This window comes from Scardinius erythrophthalmus (assembly GCF_964197995.2).
Source record: "Scardinius erythrophthalmus genome assembly, chromosome: 18".
NCBI classification, from domain to species: domain Eukaryota; kingdom Metazoa; phylum Chordata; class Actinopteri; order Cypriniformes; family Leuciscidae; genus Scardinius; species Scardinius erythrophthalmus.
The window spans coordinates 34,751,933-34,775,740 of NC_138238.1; the positions used below are offsets into that span (position 1 = coordinate 34,751,933).

Here is a 23,808-nt window from a genome sequence, read left to right on the forward strand (position 1 = left end):
TTGGCCCTGCGTGACTGTGCGGATGAATATGACCCTTCACAATAGATCAATGCTTTACAATGAACTCAGAGATCTACATGACAATTTATCTCCTCAATAAAATACTTTACTCACATGTGTAGTAAAAAAAGCCTTCTCCGCGATGCTTTTTTTTTAAAAAAATCCATCACCCATCTCCGAAAAGCCTCAGTTATTAGTCAATGTTAGTTGCTACTAGTCAGTGTTGATACCCGTTTTATTACGAACTCTGTCGCCTTCTCTTTTTGCCAGTAGACTCTCCTCTGTTCGGCGTTTGTTTAAAACGGGTGATTTCCCAGCAGTTTGAGATTTAGCATGCTCCATGTCAACCTTTCTAGCCCTTTGTGACAACTAACCTATGCCACTACCACACCATACAAGCCTCGAAGGAGCCGGAGCGGAGCAACGTTTCTCTATTTACGGATATGAGTCACACACGGGCGAGTGACGTATGTACACAATCTCCCGCGAAAACCATCCCGCACGCACGGTGTAAAATATAAACACCAATTTGCTTACCAAAGTGAATCAAGGTAAGACAAAACACTTTGGAAAAAGTACTGATCGTGTATTGACTTTGAATTTGAAATAAATTGTAATTGAAATCCATGCAGATGTAAACAGAAGAACTGTAATAAAATAAACTAAACACTTAAATATGCATTTTGGATGCTTTCTTTCATCTAGTCTGAAAAAAGACATGGCATGGAAGCAAAATCGTTCAAAACTGACCAGTGCATAAAAAAAGTTTTTCTCTGTAGTATCTAAAGTAAAAATAATTTATTCACACTCTGATCCAGGTTTAGTTACACAAGTTGGACTCAATTTAAGATTCTAACATGCTTACAAACACATTTTTAGATGGAGTTTGTTTGGTATAGACTGGTGTATACAGATGATGGATGGAAAGAAACAAACACAGACAGAAAAAGAGTGCCAGGAGGAAAGAAAACAAGAAGAACCAGTCAGAGACAAATGCAGCGCAATGTGGTTTGAGGAGAATGACAAGTTAGACAAAAATATGTATCCATCTTTCTATAGCTGATGATTCTAGGGAATGTTGTTTCTTTAAGTTACATTGGCACGAACATACACCTGTAGACAGTACGAGATCAGAGAGCAGCTTAAACACACAGAAGCACAGACAACATTTCCAGGTAGTTATGTGTACTGTAAATACTGGTGGCTTTTATAAACACTTCAGTTAAAAGCGTCTGCTAAACGACTAAATGATTATCATTACGAGGATAAAAACATTTACTCTGAAAGAATTATTAATAATAGAAGAAAAGGAGTTAACATCAAATCTAAGCAAAAGCTTCAGTATTCATGACTGTAAAAAGAGTATCTGCCTGCCAATTTATGTTGAGAGACTTTTGCTTATAGGTGACACTGCCCCGAGTGGAAAAACAGAAGATAAGAAAGACAGAACGTCATCTGGGAGTTTTTCCTTTAACAGGTGATGTAATGAACTTGTCATAAACATACCAGGAAAAACAGCATTGTTAAAAAAAAAGTACAAAACAAAAAGTACTCAAAAAGAAAAATGTAATCTCTCTCATTCAGTTTCCAATATAAAACAAGTGCTTATGAAGCAGCGGTCAACCTTCATAGGCAAATCAATTATTAAAGGAACACTCCACCGTTTTTTTAAATAGGGCTTATTCACCTTCTTTCCTACATTTAGATAGGTGGGCAAATGCATTTTTGTCTGTGCATGCATTGTTTTAGTTTGACAGGGTCGGCGCTAGCTTAGCTTAGCATAATGAATGGAATCCTTTGTTGCCAGCTAGCATGTCCTGAGTAAAAGTGATATAAACAATAAAAAAAACCACCTAATTACTTTTTGTGGCCTGCGTATTCACAACAAGTATAAATAGCGATGCAGATTAACACTAGGCGATTTCCTAGGCAGATATTGACTTATATATTAAGGACTATATTAGGGGGAAGCACAGGCGAAGCACTGCTACTTGGGCGTGATATCTCTGCGCCCAAGTAGCAGTGCTTCGCCTGTGCTTCCCCCTAATATAGTCCCAAGTCAATATCTGCATAGGAAATCACCTAGTGTTAATCTGCATCGCTATTTCACAAGAAGTAATTAGGTGGGGTTTTTTTTATATATATATATCACTTTTACTCAGGACATGCTAGCTGGCAACAAAGGATTCCATTCATTGTGCTAAGCTAAGCTAGCGCCGATCCTGTCAAACTAAAACAATGCATGCACTGAGACAAAAATGCATTTGCCCACCTATCTAAATGTAGGAAAGAAGGTGAATAAGCCCTATTTCAAAAAACGGTGGAGTGTTCCTTTAAGAATGGACATTCATTAAACCAAGAATCAAATATATAAAAAGAGTTGATCCTTTTTATCATCCACAGAGACTTTCTGATTTTGTGGCACACATTAATAATTCACATTGGCTTATAATAGTTACATTTTTGGAACAATCCATTTTAGTGATAATGAATGCTACAACAAAAGTTGAAAATAAAGGCACAGTATAGTACAAAAATGACCCGTTAAAGGAGGTTGTAAGTGTTAGTACGTTTCATAATTTCATTAACCACCTTCTTTAATAGGTGCGTACAATTCCTGCATATACAAGAATATACTTATTAATGCACACAATGTTTTGTAAACTAGTAATGCTTCATATAAAACTTGGCATGTGACATTCAGATGTAAAACAATAGTAAAAAAAAAAACAAGAAAATATAAAAACAAGAGCTTTAAGATCCTTGGCATTTAATTGTCTTAAGTTTCATAAATATGATTTTATTGGCTGGACTAAATCAATAATTTAGTCAAAAAAAAAAAAAAAAAAAAAAAAAAGAGAGAGAGAGAGAGGGGGAGAACTAGGACTTATGATTCCAAACACAAACCTGAAGATAACAAGTGAAGGCCAGAGAAATAGATTAAACGTTGAATGTTGGTGTGTTTATAAAGTTAAAAAGCAAAAATCATAGCTTTAATAACAGTTCTTCCACCATTGTTTGTTTGGCATTGTTGACATCTCAGGAATGAACATACATGGGTGTTCTAATGCGAGTTAATATGTACATATGTATGTGTAAATAAGTGCACTTAAGGCGAGTTTCTGATGAGTCCAATAAACTCTTAGTGTGAAATACAGATCAAGCGCTTCCAGTTGGTCAGCTAACTGAGACAAATAAGATAACTTTACAATAATATGGTACTAACCCTGGATTTTGAGCTCTGTAGATACGACAGCAACAGAGAACTTAGCACACGACAGTTTTCTTAGAAACCTTCATGTTTTTAACAAACAGCTAACTCAGTCCTCCAAGTCCCTCTCCAAATACTTTTGTATTCGAACGCAGCGTGGACAGACCGGACACTTGGCCTTACAGGAGGAATGAAACACCGTCTTGCAGACGCTACACCTGAGAGACAGAAAACACACAGTCACACCATCATTCTCATGATGAAAAGTGTCGGCACAGCAATCTAAAAAAAATGGTGTAAAAGTGAAAGTACACACATCTACTTGAACTTTTACACCATTTTTTTGAGACTGCTGTGCCGACACTTTTGCTCCCTGGTGGAGTCATGTGAATGTTAAAGTGGTGGGAAAAATCCAGTCACAGGCAGAACAACAGTGTGTGAATGGTGTAAAAGTGAAAGTAGATGTGTGGTGTTTTATATTCAGTGTTTTTCTAGCACATTTGGGCTATTTTGAAAATTACAGAGCCCCTAAACAGACCTTTGCAAAAATAAAAAATATACAGACTTTTGCATGCTGATGAGAAACTTTTCATGTGAGCGGGGCTTTTTTTTTCTGTGTGCCCACGCGTTACAATTTCCGTTTTATGTATACTGTCTATAACATATTTCCTTTGAGAGTCACTGCCATTTTACCATGAAGAAAACGAGAGTATGGATGCGCATGATTTAATAAAGATCTATTTGCTCTAAATTTGGCTTTCGATATGGCAGTATTGTATACCTCTAATATTACAGCCTTGTGTCCGTTTAAAAAGGCTGATACAGTAAAAAGCACTTAAAATGTGGCTTTCGTCAGAGCAGTGCGTCATATTTCAAGGCCTTATGTCCACTTTAAAGAATTGAACTCTGTGGCGGCTGAGAAATGTTGCAAAATGGGCTCATTGTGCATTGTCATGCAAAGTTTAATGGTTCATGAAAAAACATTGGTACAGTAAAAAATTATATAAACTTGGATTTCGGCAGTATATTTAGATTGTTACAAATGAAAATGATTTGAACAGTAAAATGTACTAAAATTTCGTATTTCAAAAGATCGAACCCCCTTTATTAAACCACTTCACCCTGTTCTGTACACGGTCATTTATAGGAGTGAGAGCCACATTCTACAACCAAATTAACTTTACATTAATTCTACAGTGTGTGTACAGATCTGAACTGACCAACTGATTGTTAATGACGTATAAAAACGCACATCAGAGATTTGTCTCTCTTCTGTACGTGTGTGATGAAAGAAATCACAGGAAAAGAGGTAGCCTACAAGCCTTGACTCATTCGTGTTGCTAGATCTAAGAAATAAGACTACAATTTCACGACCTGCAACTGCCCATTTTACTAACTACTTGATCGCTCTATGAGTGAAGCTTATAAAACGCTTATAATAAGTGGACATGGCAACACTACAAGAATACTGCAATCGTCACAGTTTCGGTTAGATGTCCCTCCTGAAACTTTATTGTATGCACGTGGCCATAAACTAATCTAGCTAAAATCATCTAAATAAAAACTGATTTTTCTGGGACCTGGCAACCCCGTTTATATATATTTTAGGTATAATGTGTGTTATATGACAATACCTGGAGGTGCTGTCAAACTGAAAAGGGAAGATGATGTTGTCAGAGTTGCAGATCTGACATATAAAGCCCCTCTGGGTGCAAAGGTCACAGTTGTGCACGTGCTTGGACCCAAACTCAATCAGAGACTGCAGGTAAGATTCATAGTGTCCGTCTGCTATCTGTGTGCAAGAAAACACAAGTCTGATCATGTAAAGTAAGGTGTGCAATATTGACAAAAAAAAATAAAAAAATATATACACACACATACATATACATATATATATATATATATATATATATATATATATATATATATATATATATATATATATATATATATATACACCTCAATATTTTCTGGGATTTTGTTGATTATGATTATTAAATATTTTGTGCTGGTACCTTGGCTGGTTTAAGCCTGTTGTGGACAGCTGACTCCCGAAACTTTTCATATTCTGTGCTATGAGGCAACATCTGCCCCCTACAACTAATTTTTTTTTTTTTTTTTTTATATATGAAACTAAAACCTGAATCAGAGTTAATCAATCAAATGATTCATCAAATGGCTGATTCATTCAGTCATTAAGACATTCATTAAACTAATTTGTTAAACACATTCAGTAATGAAGCGCCGCTATGTGTTGCTCGGACACGAACAACAGATCTTTTCAGAGGTTTCATCTGGAAATTTTTGTTGACAAAACAGCAAATACAGAAAATGACTTCATTCTCAAAATATAATTGAAAATGTTATGTTAATTCTAAAAAAACAGTATGACTTTCGCAATCATGCAGACATTCAGGAGAAACAGCACTCACGATTTTGTGAAATGGCTGAACTGTGACAGATCTTGCGTTCGTATGCATGGTGTTTGGGAACAAAATCGTGCGAGACAGTTCTGGGAGGTAAATATAGTCAACCATTTTGATGACAGACTTTGGCTCAGACATTTTAGAATGACCAAACCAACATTTGAGATGCTGTGTGATGCAATTGGTCCGCTAGTTAGTCCAGTTATCCAATCACATCCTCTGTTAACGCAAAGTCACGTGAGTGTTTTGTTGCACATCGAGGGATGTATTCGGTAAATGTGTTTCCATCGTAGTTTATGTGCACGTCTTCTTATCGTATAAAAACACTATCCACCTCAATTGAGTGCATATGTCTTTTTATGCAAATGTTTTCATTTATACGCATCTTGATAAAGCTGGGTCAAGATACGTATAAATTTCCAGCATGTTTTTATGAGATATCCCAAAATTCGCATAAAAATAGGTGGATGGAAACCTAGCTAATGTCAGTTTGCACATCAATTAAATAGGTAATTATGATATTATCATAGATCATACCTATCACACACCCCTAGTTCAAATTATAAACAACAAGAAAAAGATTCCATGAAATATGCGGTAAAAAAACTGGCAGCTGAAACTTACCGTGAAAAATAAGGTTTTAACAATTTAGGTTTTACAGATTTAGCTTAAATTTACAGTAAAAAAATGCATTTCATTAACTGATATTTTAATATACCAACCTATACTAATATCTGTTTTGTAACTTTGTAATACACTGACAACCACCAAAAACAGGTGGTGGTGAGAAAGTCACATGATAATCACAAGCAGCTTTTCCACAAGCTGAGAAAGTAAATACTAATATATAAAAGCTGTGTCATTCACACAAACACTAAACACCATAATGGTAACACACATGACACTAAAGTAATGCAATAAACATTCAACAACATTAGGTCCCTAATCCATAACTGCTAAGAAAAAAATAAGAAGTCAATTTTTCACTTCACTGTAAATTATACAACAACTTCTTTTCTACTTCTAAAAACGGCAAATTTAACAATATTTTAAATGTAAGGTTAGATCTATTACAGTTATTCACTGTATATGGTATAAGGAAACTTACTGTTTACCAATTAACAAGTTTTTTTACAGTCTTCTACTGTTAATATCATGATTTTTTTTACAGAATAAATACCTGCTGCAAGTCCAATACACTGTATACATCACTGTTATCCAATAAATAAGTCCTCTGCTGGAGTCTGGAAATAAAAAAAACTTGTTACGGATCTGTTGCAAAATCTATTAAAGTTTTAATGATGTGCAAATGATCAACATGCATCTAAGAGCACACACAAACACACCTCGGCTGGACTTGTTTGCCGATCCCGCTGCGGCAGATCAGGATGTAGTCTCCGAGGAAACGAAGTTTCTGCCTCAGGGTTTGCACTTTAGCCACGGTGTCAGTGTGATCAAACAGGTCAGGATTCAAAACGTCAAGGTTCAGAAGCGGCTCGTGCTCTATTTGAGTCAGCAACTTAAAGGCTTGTCTTGAAACCTGAACATAGACATGCACAGTCACACACAGCTGAAGGACATAGAGACTGTAACAAATAAGCATGAGAGAAGCCGCTTCTCCTGATCTCATGAAATCTGATGTTATATGTTATTGCAAGCTGAAGAATAATAATGTCTTTGAATCAAAGCACAATTATTTGCGTATACTGTACACGCCATCGTTCAAAAGTTTGGGTTCAGTACAATTTAAGGTAACACTTTACTTGAAGGGGTGTGCATAAGACTGACATGACACCGTCATAATCATGACATGACAGATGTTATAAATATGAAGGAGGTTTTATGCATGTTTATGACAAATGTCATTAAGTGTCATTCGCTCAATTATGACATTTTTAATGCAAATATGACATTGTGTGAGATGTCTTTGTTATGGCAACTTTACTTTACTAAGACAACACAACCTGTCATAAATATGTCATAAACATGGCATAGCAGATTAATCATCAAACTGAAGAAACCACTTAGCTTTATGGGTTAACATTTCATTAAACTGTCATGTGGTTGGTTTTGACATTGGCTGTCATGAAGCCATTATAACATTTTAATGACAAATTAAATTTGTACCACTGTAGTTGAGGTCAAGAAAAACATTCATGACACAGTTATAATGGCCTCATGACAGCCAATGTCAAAACCAACCACCTGACAGTTTAATGAAATGTTAACCCCTAAAGCTAAGTGGTTTCTTAAGTTTGATAGTTAATCTGCTATGTCATGTTTATGACATATTTATGACAATTTATGTTGTCTTGGTAATGTCAAGTTGTCATGACAAAGAAACTGACAGGTTATGATGTATTGGTTTATATCAAGTTGTCATAACAAAGACATCTCAAACAATGTCATATTTGCATTAAAAATGTCATAATTGAGCGAATGACACTTAATGACGGTTGTCATAAACATGCATAAGACCTCCTTCATATTTATGACATCTGCCATGACATGATTATGAAGGTGTCATGTCAGTCTTATGCACACCCCTTCAAGTAAAGTGTTACCCAATTTAAAATAACTGTTTTCTATCTGAATAAATTGAACATTTTTATTTTTTCCTGTGATCAAAGCTGAATTTTCAGCATTATACTCCAGTCTTCAGTGTCACATGATCCTTCAGAAATCATTCTAATATGATGATTTGCTGCTCAGGTAACATTTCTTCTTCTTATTATTATTATTATTATTATTATTATTATTATAAATGTTGAAAATAGTTTTTTTCTGCTTAACATTTTTGTGGAAACAGTGATCCGTATTTTTCAGGATTCTTTTATGAATAGAAAGTTCAAAAACATCATTTATTTGAAATAGAAATATTTTGTAACATCATAAATGTCTTTACTGTCACTTTTGTTCAATTTAATGCATCCTTGATGAACAAAAGTAATATTTAAAAAATCTTACTGACCCCAAACTTATGAACAGGTGTGTATAAATCAGCATATCATGGTGACACTTTACAATAAGGTTTATATACAATAACTATATTAGTTAACATGAACTATCAGTGAAAATACTTCTAAAGCCTTTATTAATCTTCGCTATTGTTAATTTCAGCATTTACTAATACATTATTAAAAATCAAAAGTTGTATGTTACTATCATTTAATGGACCTGAGCTAATGCTAACTAATGTTAATGAATGGAACCTTATTGTAAAGTGTTACCCGTTTCTTGTGAATTTTATCAAATGAAAGCTTAAAAAAAGAAGGAAAAATGATTGATTGGATCGATTATTAATTTAATAGCTGTAAAATATGACAATAAAAATGAAGAAAAATGGGAAGTGAATGTTAATTAAAAAAAAATTTTTAAAAGCAAAAAAATTCATAAAGAAATATATATTTTTTTAAATAATAATAATTGAAATGAAGTAGTTCGTGCTCACCTGGCGTGTTGTTAGGTCCCAGTTGTGCACCATGCGGGAGGGGATGATGGTTGTGTCTCCTTGGTGACAGGAATCACAGTAATACTGGCCTGAGAACTCACAGAGTCTGGCTCTCCCGAAAGACACGCCGATCTGCCGAGGGCAACCTGGGTACACGTTTACAAGAGCTTTACTTAGTGCCAGAGAGAACAGGTACAGTGAAAAACACTTCAAGATCGACATAAGGGACTCATTTCCTCAGTCTCACAAAGGAAAGAAACACGTGGATGATAGCTCGTTTCTGGGGCGATGAAAAGTAAAGACTAGACAAATCCATTTTTAAAGTGCATGTGCACAGCTCTAATGTAATATCTGCATTCTTGTTGGTTTCATACATTTCTGTCAAATGTATAGAAAAATGTCACGTGGTGTAACCAAGTAAAAATAGAATTTTCTCCAATTTTTACTTTTCAAACAATGATTAAAGAAATATTTTAAATCATGAATATCATGTTGTCTATCACTATGAAAACTACATTTGAAATGTAAAAACCTGAAGTAACCTTGCCATATCATAAAATATTTAAATATCTGATATATACACTATGGGTAAGATTTAAAAAAATAGAATACTACTACTAATAATATTTTTATTCAGCAAGGACACATTAAATTGATCAAAAGTAACAGTTAAGACATTTATAAAGTCACCACTGATTTTTATTTCAAATAAATGTTGTTCTTTTAAACTTTCTATTCATCAAATAATCCAGAATATTTTTAATCCTGATTTCAACATTAATAATAATAAGAAATGTTTCTTGAACAGCAAATCCTCATATTAGAATGACTTCTGAAGGATCATGTGACTAAAGTCTGGAGTAATGATGCTGAAATTCAGCTTTGATCACAGGAATAAATTATATTTAAAAAAATATTAAAATATTTTATCAAATAAATGCAGCCTTGGAAAGCATAAGACTTCTTTCAAAAAATCTTACCGACCCCATGATCTAAAAATTACAGTTACTAGAGTTTACATGGGTCTTCTTTGTGGTATCATTTCCTGTTTAATGGTTTTCTTGTCACATGACAACAAAGTGGCTTCCTGCATGTTACACCAACTTGATTTGATAAATATTTTCTTCAAATATGAATGATAAATATAACTACTTTGATGCTTTTATTTTCAGGAAATAATAATACTAATATATAAATAACAAAATAATTATACCTTTATTATATTTAATAAAGCCAAACCGTTAAAGTCATTGACTGTATGGATTTCATTAGATTATAATTCTAAATAATTTACAGGTAAAAAAGAAAAGTCATCATGCCATCCTCTCGTACCTGCACATTTGTAATTTTGCGCGTCTAGTCCTCTTTCCTTGGGGACCTCAGACAAGTGAGACAGCAACTCCCCGTCTCCCTTCAGTCTGTGTTGAACCAGTTTGTGGACGCCGCCGGGCGACGAAACGCCCTGAGGCGCTCCATCATCCTCCGTCTCCAGATACGAGTCGAGTGCTCCTCTGATCAGACTCCTCCATCCTCGGGCTTCCTCGCCGCTCTCTGCCCTCAGCGTCAGTGTGTCCCGCGCAGTCAGAACCTTAAAAAATGCAGGACTACCTAGAGAAACATCTGGAACCACATCCCTGATGTTACTAATGGGGTGTGAGAAAAGGGGTGTCTTGGAGTCATCTTGGACCAGGAAACCTTTGAGGGTCTCCAGGGAGAGTGAGAGCACAAGAGACCGCCAACCCTTCTCCTCCAAGTTCTGATAGACCACCGCTTCCTTTATGGCATCTAGTTCTGGGTCCTTATGACGGGTCCAATCTAACTGAGGGGGATCTGGAAGTCCTGAGACGGTGCGTTCGGGGCTCGAGGGTGCTGGCGAGGGGATCTCCTGATCACTGGAAGTATGCAGCACCTCCCACTGTTCGTCTCTCATTATGGGACGGAGTTTGCTGATGGCCTCTATGATGCGATCGACCCAGTCCTCAGCCTCCCCATGAGACGGTGCCCGCAGGTAGATTCTTTTGCTTAGGAAGGACAGCCGAAAACGGCCCTCGGAGCCGGAGGACAGGCGGACATCTTCGCAGCGCAGCAGGGACAGGTTTTCATAGCAGATGCGCTCCTCTGCATTGACGTACAGCCGTAACTCAAACGGAGAGAGCTCGCAGTAGTAATCCCACCACATGCCCACCGCACTGCGGCGCTCCAGCTGACCCAGCTTCAGCAAACCCCTGAACGGGTTAGGAAGACCTGAGAGACACACAGATGATCTTATACACACACATCCACGATTTCTACTTTTTATTAAACATCTGTCTTTTTCATCATATTGCCGTTTTCAAGGTTGAGTGTAACAGCGTTTTTAAATATATATTGCAGTGGTATATTTGCAGCATATCTATATATACATATACATATATGTGTGTGTATGTATGTATAAATATGTATGTATGTATGTGTGTGTATATATATATATATATATATATATGAAAATTAACTTTCATACCAGAATATATTTATCATTTATATATATATAAAAGATAAATAGATTCTGGTATGAAAGATAATATTCGAAAAAGTTATAATAGGGTCTGAATATTATTGAATATTATTATATAATACTATATAATATAATAGCTATAAACTTCCTTTTTTTAAACAAGGGTTAAGTCAAAATTATGTCTATGATATTAGGTTGTATTGAACCCAGAACATTCTCTTAATAATCTGTGAGAAGGCATGAAAAGACAGATAGTAAATATGACAGATATGTGAGGGTATTTTAGACAGAGATGGTAAAGCTGTCATTTTATAAACATTTGCAGTCTACAGGCCTCTAACTTGAAAAATGGCAGATGATTTGCATTCAAAGCAACCCAGAGTATACTTATTACTAGTGCAAACTTCAGGATCGCCTGGAGCTTTCCTCGTACATTTCCCTGGTTTAAACCCCAATCATACCTGGAGTCAGACCTCAAACCTAAAGTTCAGTGCATGAACCAACACTTAAAGCATTTCAACTACTGGAAACTTTTTTTATACCAATATAAATTCAATCTAGCACTAATCTAGAAGACAAGCAAAGGAAAGTGTAAATACACTACCAGTCAAAAGGTTTGGATCGGTAAGATTTTTTATGTTTTTAAAAGAAGTCTCTTCTGCTCACCAAGGCTGCATTTATTTGATTAAAAATACAACAAAAAAAAACAGTAATATTGTGTCATTTTATTACTGCTGTTTTCTATCTGAGTATAGTAAAGTGTAATTTATTCCTGTGATCAAAGCTGAATTTTCAGCATCATTACTCCAGTCTTCAGTGTCACATGATTCTTCAGAAATCATTCTAATATGATGATTTGATGCTCAAGAAACATTTCTCATTATTATCAATGTTGAAAACAATTATTTACATTTTTATATCAGGATTCTTTGATGAATAGAAAGTTTGAACCTAGCATTTAACAGCATTTATCTGAAACAGAAAGCTTTTGTAAATGGTAAATGGTAAATGAAAAGTTTGGGGTCAGTAAGATTTTTTATTTTATTTTTGGGGGAAAGAAGAAATGAAAGAAATCAATGCTTTTATTTACCAAGGATGAATTGAATTGATCAAAAGTTACAGTAGAGACATTTATAATGTTACAAAAGATTCTGTTTCGAATAAATGCTGTTTTCTTTATATTCATCAAAGAATCCTGAAAAAATTGCTCACAACTGTTTTCAACATTGCTAAAGGCCTGTTCACACCGGGACGAATTTCGCGCGTGATATTCGCTGACGTTTAACGCCTCGTGACTAAACAAAGGGCGCCAATGTGAGTGTGCACACCGACGCGAAAAACGGCACGCATAAAAGCGTCATTCTTTAAAAAACGAAAATCTTGATAAAAGAGAACTGTTATGGAGTGGTATTAAGCGCCATCTAATGTCAGGGAATGAATTTGCATGTTCACTCGGCTCATCGTCAGCGAAAATCGCTTGGGTGTGAACACAAAAAACGCGTTGAAAAACGCTGGCGAATAACGCGCGCCGATATTCGTCCCGGTGTGTACGGGCCTTAACAATAATGAATGTTTTTTGAGCATCAAATACACATATTAGAATGATTTCTGAAGGATCATGTGACACTGAAGACTGGAGTAATGATGTTGAAAATTCAGCCTTGATCACAGGAATACATTACATTTAAAAATATATTAAAATAGAAAACAGTTCTTTTAAATTGTAAACTTTTTTTTAATCAAATAAACGCAGCCTTGGTGAGCAGAAGAGACATTAAAAATCTTACCGATCCAAAACTTTTGACTGGTAGTGTATGTCTGCAAGTTTTTTACGGTCATTATTCTGCAAGAAGGAAATAGTTCAAGTATAAAGCACAGATAACACATCAGAGGCAACAAAAATAGACAGATGAAATAGCACTTTTTTGCAGCTCCGGGCTTCCAAAAGTCTTCCAGCAGTTACTAATCAAGAATTTGGCATAAGCAAATTCCTCTTTTATCCATCTTACCGTTCTGTCTCCGGTGCACTACGCTCGGTGGGGGCTGGAGAGTGTCCGGTTCAGAGGTGGGCGTCACCTCCCCGTTCAATTGCGTGATGTCAATGACGGCATATGCTTCAGAACTGCCCGCTTCCTCTGGCTTGTAAAAGTCATCCTCGGATATCCAAGATGTGGATTTCTGAGAGACAAACAGATTTTAAGAGACCATTTTACATGTTCTATTAGCATCCATTCTCAGGGTCAAATAGGGCTAAGTTTTGACATGAATATTAATTTCACGAATCAATCAAGCTTTTGATCTGAATCCGATTCGATTCGATTCAATATCTTTTGGATATACATCAGATATAGTACAAATCAATTGTTCTTAAAAAAACTATCGCTCAATTAATGATATAATTATACAGGATCCCTGTCAGTTGGTATATTAACATTACTATAATATTAAAGGATATTATAGAGAGAATATGATTCTTTGAACACACTCACACAAGAGGAATACAGAGAGTCTGAGGATATTTTCCTGCTGACGGTACTTGCAGAACGTCTGTATGCAGCATTTCGGGATTGTTCTACTGCATTAGGGGCAGCAGAGGTCCCTGGAAGAACAGTGTCAGGGTCTTTACTGAGGTCAGAGGTCTTCTCAACAGTAGAAACTGAAGGGGACTCGACAGATGAGTCTCTGTTCTGTCTCTTCTGCTCCCTTTCTTGAGTCTCAGTGACTGCATGTTTGACTTTTAGTCTTGTGCTTATAACTACAATCTCAGATTCTTCCGTTGTTCCTTCTTTTGTCTCCAGTAACGCTTCAGCTGATATCTTTTCTGAGCTTTCTTTAGATCCCTCTGTGATGTGTGCTTCCGATAGATGTGTGTCCGTGTCCATGTGCGTTTTCTCATCAACAGCATGTTTGGCAGAGTCACTCTGGAGCTGAATATCCGGAGCTGGCATGAACGCATCAAAGTCTTCCTTCTTCAGATCCTGACTCGAGGAGTTGTTCTCTCTACAAAAAACAAGTATGTTAAATAAAAACTTCTTTCAAAAGTGAATTTTTCAAATAATTTTTCTGCCATTTCCTTTAGGAAACTTTATCCTAACAAGAACCTTTGCAACAACTTTCAAAACATGGAGGCAAGTTTTCTGAGCTCCCTGTCAGTGAAATGCTGCATGAAGTGACAAAATCCCAGTCAATCAGTACATATGTGATTCTTAATATACAGCTGAGGAAAGGATTTTGGATGGTTATGAAAATAAAAACCAAGCAACTGACAAAATGTCTTATAGCATGACGCTGTTGATGGTTGCAAGTGGTTAGCTGGCCAACTAGTTGACCAACACCTAACAAGTCAATTAGAGAAGGTGACCATTTAGTTTTTAAAAGGAATGTAGCCTATTTAAAGCAACTAGGCAGGTTTTGGTATATTGCTAAATATGACCCTGAATCATTGCCATTATATGGCCAAATAGTTGATTGATTATTCAGACCAATTATTATAATTATAATAATTATTAAGTTACTCAACTTGTTGATTTTGAAAATATGTAGTCCTGTACAACTCTGATTAAAGTCATCATGGAATCGACAATTCTTGTTTGCAGTATTGATTATAAATGATTTATTAAATTAAAATTTATGTGCCTCGTAATCTTTAATCAAAATATCTTCCCCTCCCTCTAACAGCAACATCTCTTCTCTTCTCTGATGACGTGTTTACTGGCATGAGGGAGGAACAACCTGTCACTCACATGAGATCCACCAATAGCAAACCATAACAATCCAACCAATTACCCACGGACAAAATCACGTCCCACCCATTTTTTTCTTATTCAAGAAGCCGTTTCACTCAGATGCACATCAAAACATGGAAAAACTTCCATTTCATGCCGACTTTAAAACAAGGTGATTTATCACTTGACACTTTATTGCGCTTGGTTGAGACATGTCGCAAGACTTAACAGAATAGACTAACTTTTACTCACTCTGTGACGGTGTTCTGTTGTGCTTTGTGGCTGATTTCCATGTCACAACTCCAGCGTTCCTTTTCAGGACTCCTGGGCTCCTGACCCTGAAGCAGACTATCAGAGCTCAGGCTGGAGGACAGCTGTGACGATCCTGACGTATTCAGACTGAGGTTTGATGAGGTAAGCGGAGTGTTCGTTTCACAACCCTCGTTTTGCTCTTTCCTCGACTCCCTCTGGATCGGGTCCTGAGCCCAATCTGAGCTTCCAGACCCCGCAGATGACTGTGAGACTGTGTCCCAAGACTCCTTGCGCTTGGGGCCCAGAAGGTGCTCGTCGGCAGGCGTGAGGGGGCAAAGGCCTGCGAGGACCAGTGGTGTGTTGGTCCACTCATTCAGCACAGCTGATTTATAGGAGAGCTGGAAGGTCATCGAGGCCAAACCCTGCAGCAGGGTGAGAAGAACCTCGCGATCCTCCGGGTCCAGCAGAAGAGCCCCGGGCTGGTAGTAGGAGCCCAATTTGGACCCCTCGCGAAGCATTGAGGTCAGGTAACACTCCAGAAGCCCGTCATTTAGAGCCAGGCGAACCCATGCTCTGCAGCGACCAATGTCTGAGTTTATGAAGCTTAGACGTTCCAGTTCTTGAACTACATCCCTATAGAATCAAAAGAGTGGCATGTGATCACTCAAAGGGTTAGTTCATCCAAAATTGAAAAGTCATGGTAAACGGAAGCTCAAACGTGCTTGCTTGAGGCTCGAGAACCAATAATGTTTGTTTCTTGCGCGTAAAACAAGAATGTTTGATCTTCCATTTACCACGTTTGACGTGCATTTATCAATGTTTATAAATGAATAAAAGCCTAAATTAAATCTGTTATCATTTAAAGCGATTGTATCTCTTCAGAAGATTTGGATTAAACCGCTAGGTTCATATGGATTACTTTCATGTCTTTATGAACTTTTTAAAGCATTAAAGTGTTGAAATGGATAGACAGAACTCTCTGATGATTTATCCTGATCTTTTTTTGTGTTCAAAGTTTGGAATGACATAAAGGTGAGTACTTGATGAAATTTTCATGTACTGTAATGCAATTCTTTTTCTCACAACATTGTGTCAGTACTTATTTATTTGTGCGCATTCTTATATTTATTTTTCCAGTTTAGAGAAGATCATCTAAATAAGTGAAAACACTGACAAATACAGGCATTTCTTTATTCTGTCACTTCTACAAGGCAAAGTGAAATGAACCACACAAGAATTTACATCTTTATGCATGTAAAATTATGCATTGTGATGTACGGTACTGTGATTTCCATACTAGACATTTTGTCAGTACTGTCTTTATCGACTTCCTCCTCCTTCACTCAAGACTCAAAACAAAGACTGAAAACTTTCCTACTGAGTTAACTATGGAAGAAACCCTCAAGCATGAGTCAAAGTGCCTCAGAGTACCGAGTGAGTGAGTGTCACTTGACTATTGCCCATAGGCTCTGGAGCCAATTACTAAACCACATGATTCAACTAATCCTACAAGCTTGTCACAATCCTCACAGTCTCTCCCTGACATGCCTATTTCTGTTTCCAAACGGGTGACAGGTTGCTCACTTGGAAAGACTTGGTTGAAATTATTTTGAAGCATGAACCAACATCAATCGACTTGGTTAGTAAAAAAACAAATGCGTAGGAATCATTTTGAAAAGAGTGGTGTATACTTTAATCCAATAAGGCTCATTAATAACATTTAGTTCCCTCTAGCATCCAATGCATCAAAAATTCAAAAGAGACATGCTATCCCTTGAGGCCATGGGAGCCAATGAAAAAAAAAAGCCAAAAATGGGAGCCAAAAAAGTTATGTGGCCTTCGATAACTGATTTGCTGAAAGGAGGAAATTGGTTGGTGGGTGCACTACCATTTAAAAATTTGGGTTCATAAGATCTCTTATGCAGGTCCAGTTATGACATTTTGAATTAAACATTACAGGTCAAAACATGCTATAAAAAAGATCTGTGGGGTATTTTGAGCTAAAACTTCACATACACACTCTGGAGACACCAGAGACTTGTTTTACATCTTGTGAAAAGGGCATTATAGGAACCCTTTAAATGCACAAATAAATTGTTCACAATAAGACCTAAAACATGCATTTTAAAAATAGATAGGGTGAATTTTAATTTACAAATAAATTTCAATTAACCTATGACCCACCTGTGTGTGACGGTCTTCAAAAGGCTCCAGAAGACAGGTTGAGGAAGCACTCCTCGTGATCCTCCTTTGCGCAAGTTACCTCCATCAAATCTGATGAACTTGCTCTTGATTCCATGGATGAAAACCGCCTCCAAAGCACAACACAGCAGGTTCGCCTCCAGGTCCTCGCTGGTGACCGCCGTGTCTGTGGTGATGTAACGCTTCTGCAGGGCTTTTAGCGTCCGTGCGATCTTTTCCTTGATCCACTGAGAACAACAGAAGGGTTAATATCGCTCTGTTTAATATTCAGTAAATTAGACTACACTGACATGAACTGAACTTGAATTGAGCTGAACAATGACACTATTGTCTTCTGCAGAGCTGCTTATAGCTGAATTGAACTAGCCTAGAAATCTAGACGCACCCTAGCGGCAGCAACTCTCCATTGAATTTCGGAGCTGTAAAACCTAAATTGGGTCAGGCCAATCATGTCATGTATAGAGTAGGCGGGGCGGGCTTAACATAATGACGACAGAGTTGTGACGGTTCCCTGCTACTTGAAAACAAAGAAGAGCTGCTGCTGGAGAACAGTCTTTCGAATCGGCTTTGGCCGCGACTCTGGAGGACTTGGAGTTAAGTTTTTCTTTGAGAAAAGAGCACTTAAGAACGGCACTTAAGTCATTCTTAAAAAAGGAAGATGTGTTCGTAGTTTTGCCGGCCAGATTCAAAAGTTGAATCTATCAACTAAGCGCCGCTGTTGGGAAAACGCTCTGGTTGGTTGAAGCGCTGTCCTGCGAGACAACCACCATTCAACCCGAAAAAAGTCATATAACTATTCCAATGACTCTGAAGCTGTTCGGTTAAGGTAAAAAAGTTACTTAGTTCACCTTTAAACTGACTTGGAACAACCTGTGCATCAAACGGTTTTAATGCACACCTTCCAGCCAATCAGAATCGAGTATTCAGAAAGACCTTGGTATAAAGCACTATATAAATAAAGGTGACTTGACTCTGTAATGCATCTGTTTAGACATCTTTCCTTTGACAAGATGTCAAAACAAAGAAACCATGGAGGAAAATACCAGGAAACGCATGGAAGCAATAGTCTTTTATTTAGTGATCCAGCAAAAACGTCAAAGTCAATAAAGTTTAAGGGTGTGTAATTTGCATTGATTGTAATGCATGGTTGGTTTGAGATCAGGTCACTGAATGGTCGTGACATTTAGGTCAGCAGAACGAATCAAGAAAAGCTCTTGCAACAACAAAACAACTTTACACAGTGCTTTGCAAGCATTAGGCTGCCTCTTGAGGATCTAAGAGAAGAAGGCAGAACGGAGAAGTCATTGTGTTTTACCATGTGAATGTGAGCAATACCTACAGACAGACAGTCACCTGATGTCAGCTGACTGATTACAAATGCGCCAAAGCACTGTCAATCAAAGCTGTGGAAATTCAACATGGCAACTTTAAATAAGTCAAATAGCATGAACACCTCAGTAGTCACGTTTCTGGGAAGAATGAAGCCAAGATGACTAGAAAACACTGAGTTTGTGTCAATCATGATAAACGAAAGAGGAAACGGGCACAGATTAGATCTTGTTGCATGTGTATAAAGCATAGTATAAACAACAGCAAACACATCCTTTTTCTTTTTAATCTGATCATCTGACCTACCTCTTTAAGAAGATATGTTAGGTCTGAATGAATCACTTATCAAGTCGATATTAAGATAGAAAGACAATTTTCATACTCTGTGGTGTTCATGTTAAAAGCTTGCAAAATATTTTAGATCCTTTATAAAACCTTTTTAAGGGTAACATTTTTGGATTTTCAGATTAAATCAATTTTATAAAAATCCTCCTGTTCAGAAGAGGAGGAAGACATTATGCATTTATTTTGATATTGCCTTTTTGTTGTTGTCTATTGGTCTTAAATTACCACTGAATTCATATAGGGTAATTTCGGATGATCATACACACAGAAAAAACTCTTATTAAACTCAAGTATTATTTTTGTTGGAAAGGTAGTCTTAAATGTAAAATATAAAAAATATATTTGAAACAATAATAACAACAATACACTGTCAGAAAAATGTCAAGAGTTTGAATGGGTAAAGAATATATGTTTAAAAAGAAATGGGCAAAATTAGAGAGTTTCTTGGGAGATTAAATAAGTTTAGCTTTTACTGAAGTAAATAACTGATCAATTAGATAAAATCATTTTTATTTGTAAGCCTAAATGTACAATGTTTGGGTAATTGTGTGCTTCAACTTTTTTTTATTAGATTATTTTGCTTTATTTTATTTAAATATAATTTATTTTATTTGTTTTGAAAGATAAAATGTGTATGTATGTATATTTTTATATGACAATATATATGTATATTTTATATTTGTATGTTTGTATATGGTTAAGTACAGTATGTATATATATTTTTGTAAATGTTTTGTTGTTTGTTTCATTATCGTAACAGTTTATTAAAAATAAATAGTAAGAATTAAAGAGCTAACGAAACAGCTGCCTGAGTGAATGTAGCCTATCAGATATGAATCTGATTGAATCTGTGCATTAAGTTTTGTGTAAATGGAGCGATTGAATCTGAACAGTTTTGTACACATTTTCCTCCATTATTCCTGTATGTGAAATCTTTTGAATATAAAGTGCTACAGAACTGCAGCTAATAGCAAAAGTCTTAAGCAAATAAAGAGGAAATGGCCAGAAAGAAAGCATTATCTCTTGAGCAGACACTTCTCTCACGAGCTCAATACTGGTCTAGTTTCCATTCTATGTGTGTGGTCTGACATCTACAAGACAACACGCAAACTGTGGCTTCCTATAAACTCCATTTAACAAACCGTATTAAAACAGAACGAGAAACAATGTTATGATAGTGCCACAGTGTTTACATGCAAATCAACCTATGCATGGCTTACTGATAGTTTTCTCTGCATACAAGCTGTGATAGGAGAAAGTGTTTTAACATTCATCAAACAACACACATCATCTTTGATTTAACGCAGGTTTACAAGAAAAAATCCTGGTTCCCGGAAATTACATTTCCTCCAAGAACCTGCTCAACAAAAAGTCAAAACATTCATATCAATGACCTTGTAATGTCCACAATCCAACTAATCTTCAAAAAGATGAGGAAGTTGCAAACCTGTTTGACATCTTTTGCCTCTGGGCCGCTCTCAGGTGTTTGGGTGGCCAGCATGGCTCCTCTGGCTTCGATTAGTCGTGCTTTACACACTGCAAAAGAGACAAATGACTATAGAGGAGATTGGGAGTGTTGTAACATTTTGTAACACTACAGCACAGTCATTTTGTAACACTGCAATCATTTTGTAACATTGCAGCACAGTCATTATGTGTTAGCCTCAAACTTAAATAGTTTCAAAATCTACAACTTATCAGTGTAAATCTGAACATCTGAATCAGAGCAAATTAATAGTAAAAAGAGTGCTGTTGTTGCAACCGCATGGGATGAAACACAAATAATGAACGCTGTTTCTAGGTACCATTTTCATTCAAAACACAAATAACACCAGAAGCAAATAAAGAAACACATAAAACAACTCAGACAGACAGTGTGAGTATATGTTGGTCGGTCACTCTTTCATTTTGTCCCATCTTTTGTTCTACGTTGGAAAGTGTTACAGCCCTCCGTGTTTCTCAGACATGATGTTTTTTAAACATGTACATGATTTTTTTTTTTTTTTTATCAAAATATACATGAGAATCTGCTTATTTAAATGCCATTAATTCGGTTCTCTCAGCTCATATATAATAGTGATTTCATCTGTAGATCTTTTCTAGGTTGTTCACAGACTGATGGTGTTACACTTCCCTACATGTTCATATAATAAAGGAGATTATAGGGTAGCTAATAAAAACACAATGAGGAGAAGAATAGCGTAATTACTGGCAGTCTTTGTTTAGGCAGCGAATAGTGGAACTGATACACACGAGCCTACAAGTTTCCTCTTCAGATAGATTCTTTCACACGTCAATGAAGTACATATGCATGTGTTAACATGTTCATTTTACATCAAATTAAGTGCATCCAGTCCAGTAAATGTACATTCAGCAGTGCACTTCAACCATATTTAAAAGAAAACAGAAGTAATTATGAAATTACATTTAAAAATGTACTCAAGTCCTACTTAAGTGGGTCAAAAAAGTATTTTTTAAAATATAAATTCAAGTTATAATACATTTAAGTGTCCAAACACATTACATTCACTTTGCATTTAAGCATGTTACTAATATTAACTACATTATTTCAGTAATCAGTAGCCTACTCTTTTTTTCAAAGTATATTACTTCTTTTAGATGTCATTTGCTCTAGAGACAACACAGAATTCATGACAGTTCACTCACTGAATATGAAAGAATAACACGACAACACACCCAGAGCATTGTTTACATGGTCAAAACAGTAGCATTTCATCTCGAAAAAGTATTTAATTTAATCTCCATTGGGAATGAACTTAATCATGAGTTCAGAAGCATCCAAACATACGAACATATACAGACTTATTGCACACGAATCTGGCATTACACAACATACAGTAATGCTATCGTTATTGTTATTCCAAATACATATACAGCACAATAAGCTCGTCCACTCACCATGTTTGTTCTGCGTTTTTCTGTCGCGCTGGCGATTCAACAATGCACGGTCATGGCCGATGTGTTATCTTTCCTCTTACCGAATCGACATGAGCACGAGTCGTGTGATATCTGTCACTCTCGTTCGCTGATCCAGGAAAACAGAAGAGCACAGGCGATGTGAGCAGATCAGCTGACGCGAAAGGCAGGATGGGAAATGACCGCAAGGTTCATCGTGTTCCTGTTTTGACGACTGGAGCGATTGCGCAACTCGTGCGCAGCGTTGAGTGTGTTGAAGACTCCAGCGAGATGATCAACAGCGTGCTTTTCTAAACAGACGGCGAAATTATCAATTATTATTTTCTTAATGCTGGATTTATGGCTGATGAAAATGAATGAAATATTTCAACCAACAATCAGCATAGTTAAGTCAAACAGAAAAGTAATGTAAAGTAGAGGAAACAATCAAATTTACAATTTGTATAAAAGTGACAATAAAAGTTATTCATTAATGAAAAATAAAGCATAAGAAAAATATGGTGGTTCTACAACCCTTTTGTGATGTATAGGACATTGTACACATGAGTTTCAAAACAACTAAATTAAAATTCCAAATAAAATAACATATTTTCTATACGCACTACTGACGTATAAAAATAAAGCCTTAAAAGCTGACTATTTTATATGTCTGTCTTCATTTATTTAAGGTCAGAGTTTATTTGCTATTATGCTATTTTCCATATACGTTTATGTATTTGGCTTATAGGGTGAATGCAGGTAAAGTGGGTCGTTTAAGCTCGACTGCGCTGTGCTGCTCAGTACACTATTCTTTAAATGATAAAATAGTTTTCTTGTGTTTAAATATTGCTGGCCCACTTTGGCTGAATGTGTTAGATAAAGTGGGACAGTAAAGTGGGATTCATGTAAAGCGGGGCGACCTTTAACCTTCAGTAATTATTCTCAAATTGACATTCACTGGTTATTTTATAGTTGACATGTATCTTTTTTTTTTATGTAAACAAGGAAATTCAAGTCAGAGACGGAAGAAAGGAAAGAAAGAACAGAAGGCATTAAATTCAATCTGTGGAGGGAAGAAAGGACGAGAGGAGCAACATAGATGCATATAAGATATGAACATAATTAAAGTGAATTTAAAGAAAATAGACAGAAAAAAAAGCTATAATGAATGGTCCTCTTATTCATTTTTTGGTAGCCTTGCATGTTATAGTCACATTTTTATTAGGTTGTAGAGTTCATTTTCACTTCTAAACATTCCAATATTCAGATTTCATAAAATTGAATGTCAACGCAACATGTTCTACCCGTGTTTTTAATTTGTACATATGCATTGAGTGAACTGAATTTTACTCATAGCCTGAGCTATATGTTTTTGGGTTTGTTTAATGTTGTTGAATATCCTTTTTTTTTGTTTTTGTTTTTCGTTTCGTTTCGTTTATTTCACACATCATCATTGT

The 23,808-nt window shown here is 36.2% G+C and overlaps 1 protein-coding gene across 1 annotated transcript; it reads right to left on the reverse strand.

The window, feature by feature from the left end:
- Nucleotides 1–784: 784 nt before the first annotated feature.
- plekhm1 (pleckstrin homology domain containing, family M (with RUN domain) member 1) lies at nt 785–22,533 on the reverse strand. The gene is made up of 13 exons (XM_081393167.1): nt 22,355–22,533; nt 20,883–20,971; nt 17,744–17,988; nt 15,560–16,192; nt 14,072–14,582; nt 13,592–13,760; nt 10,421–11,332; nt 9,089–9,234; nt 6,984–7,177; nt 6,818–6,881; nt 4,846–5,003; nt 2,471–3,429; nt 785–1,655 (listed from the first exon to the last, which is right to left on the reverse strand). The coding sequence occupies exons 2-12, from the start codon at nt 20,934–20,936 to the stop codon at nt 3,321–3,323; spliced, it is 3,195 nt and encodes a 1,064-aa protein (XP_081249293.1). The 5' UTR covers nt 20,937–20,971; nt 22,355–22,533; the 3' UTR covers nt 785–1,655; nt 2,471–3,320.
- Between the last annotated feature and the right edge of the window lie 1,275 nt (nt 22,534–23,808).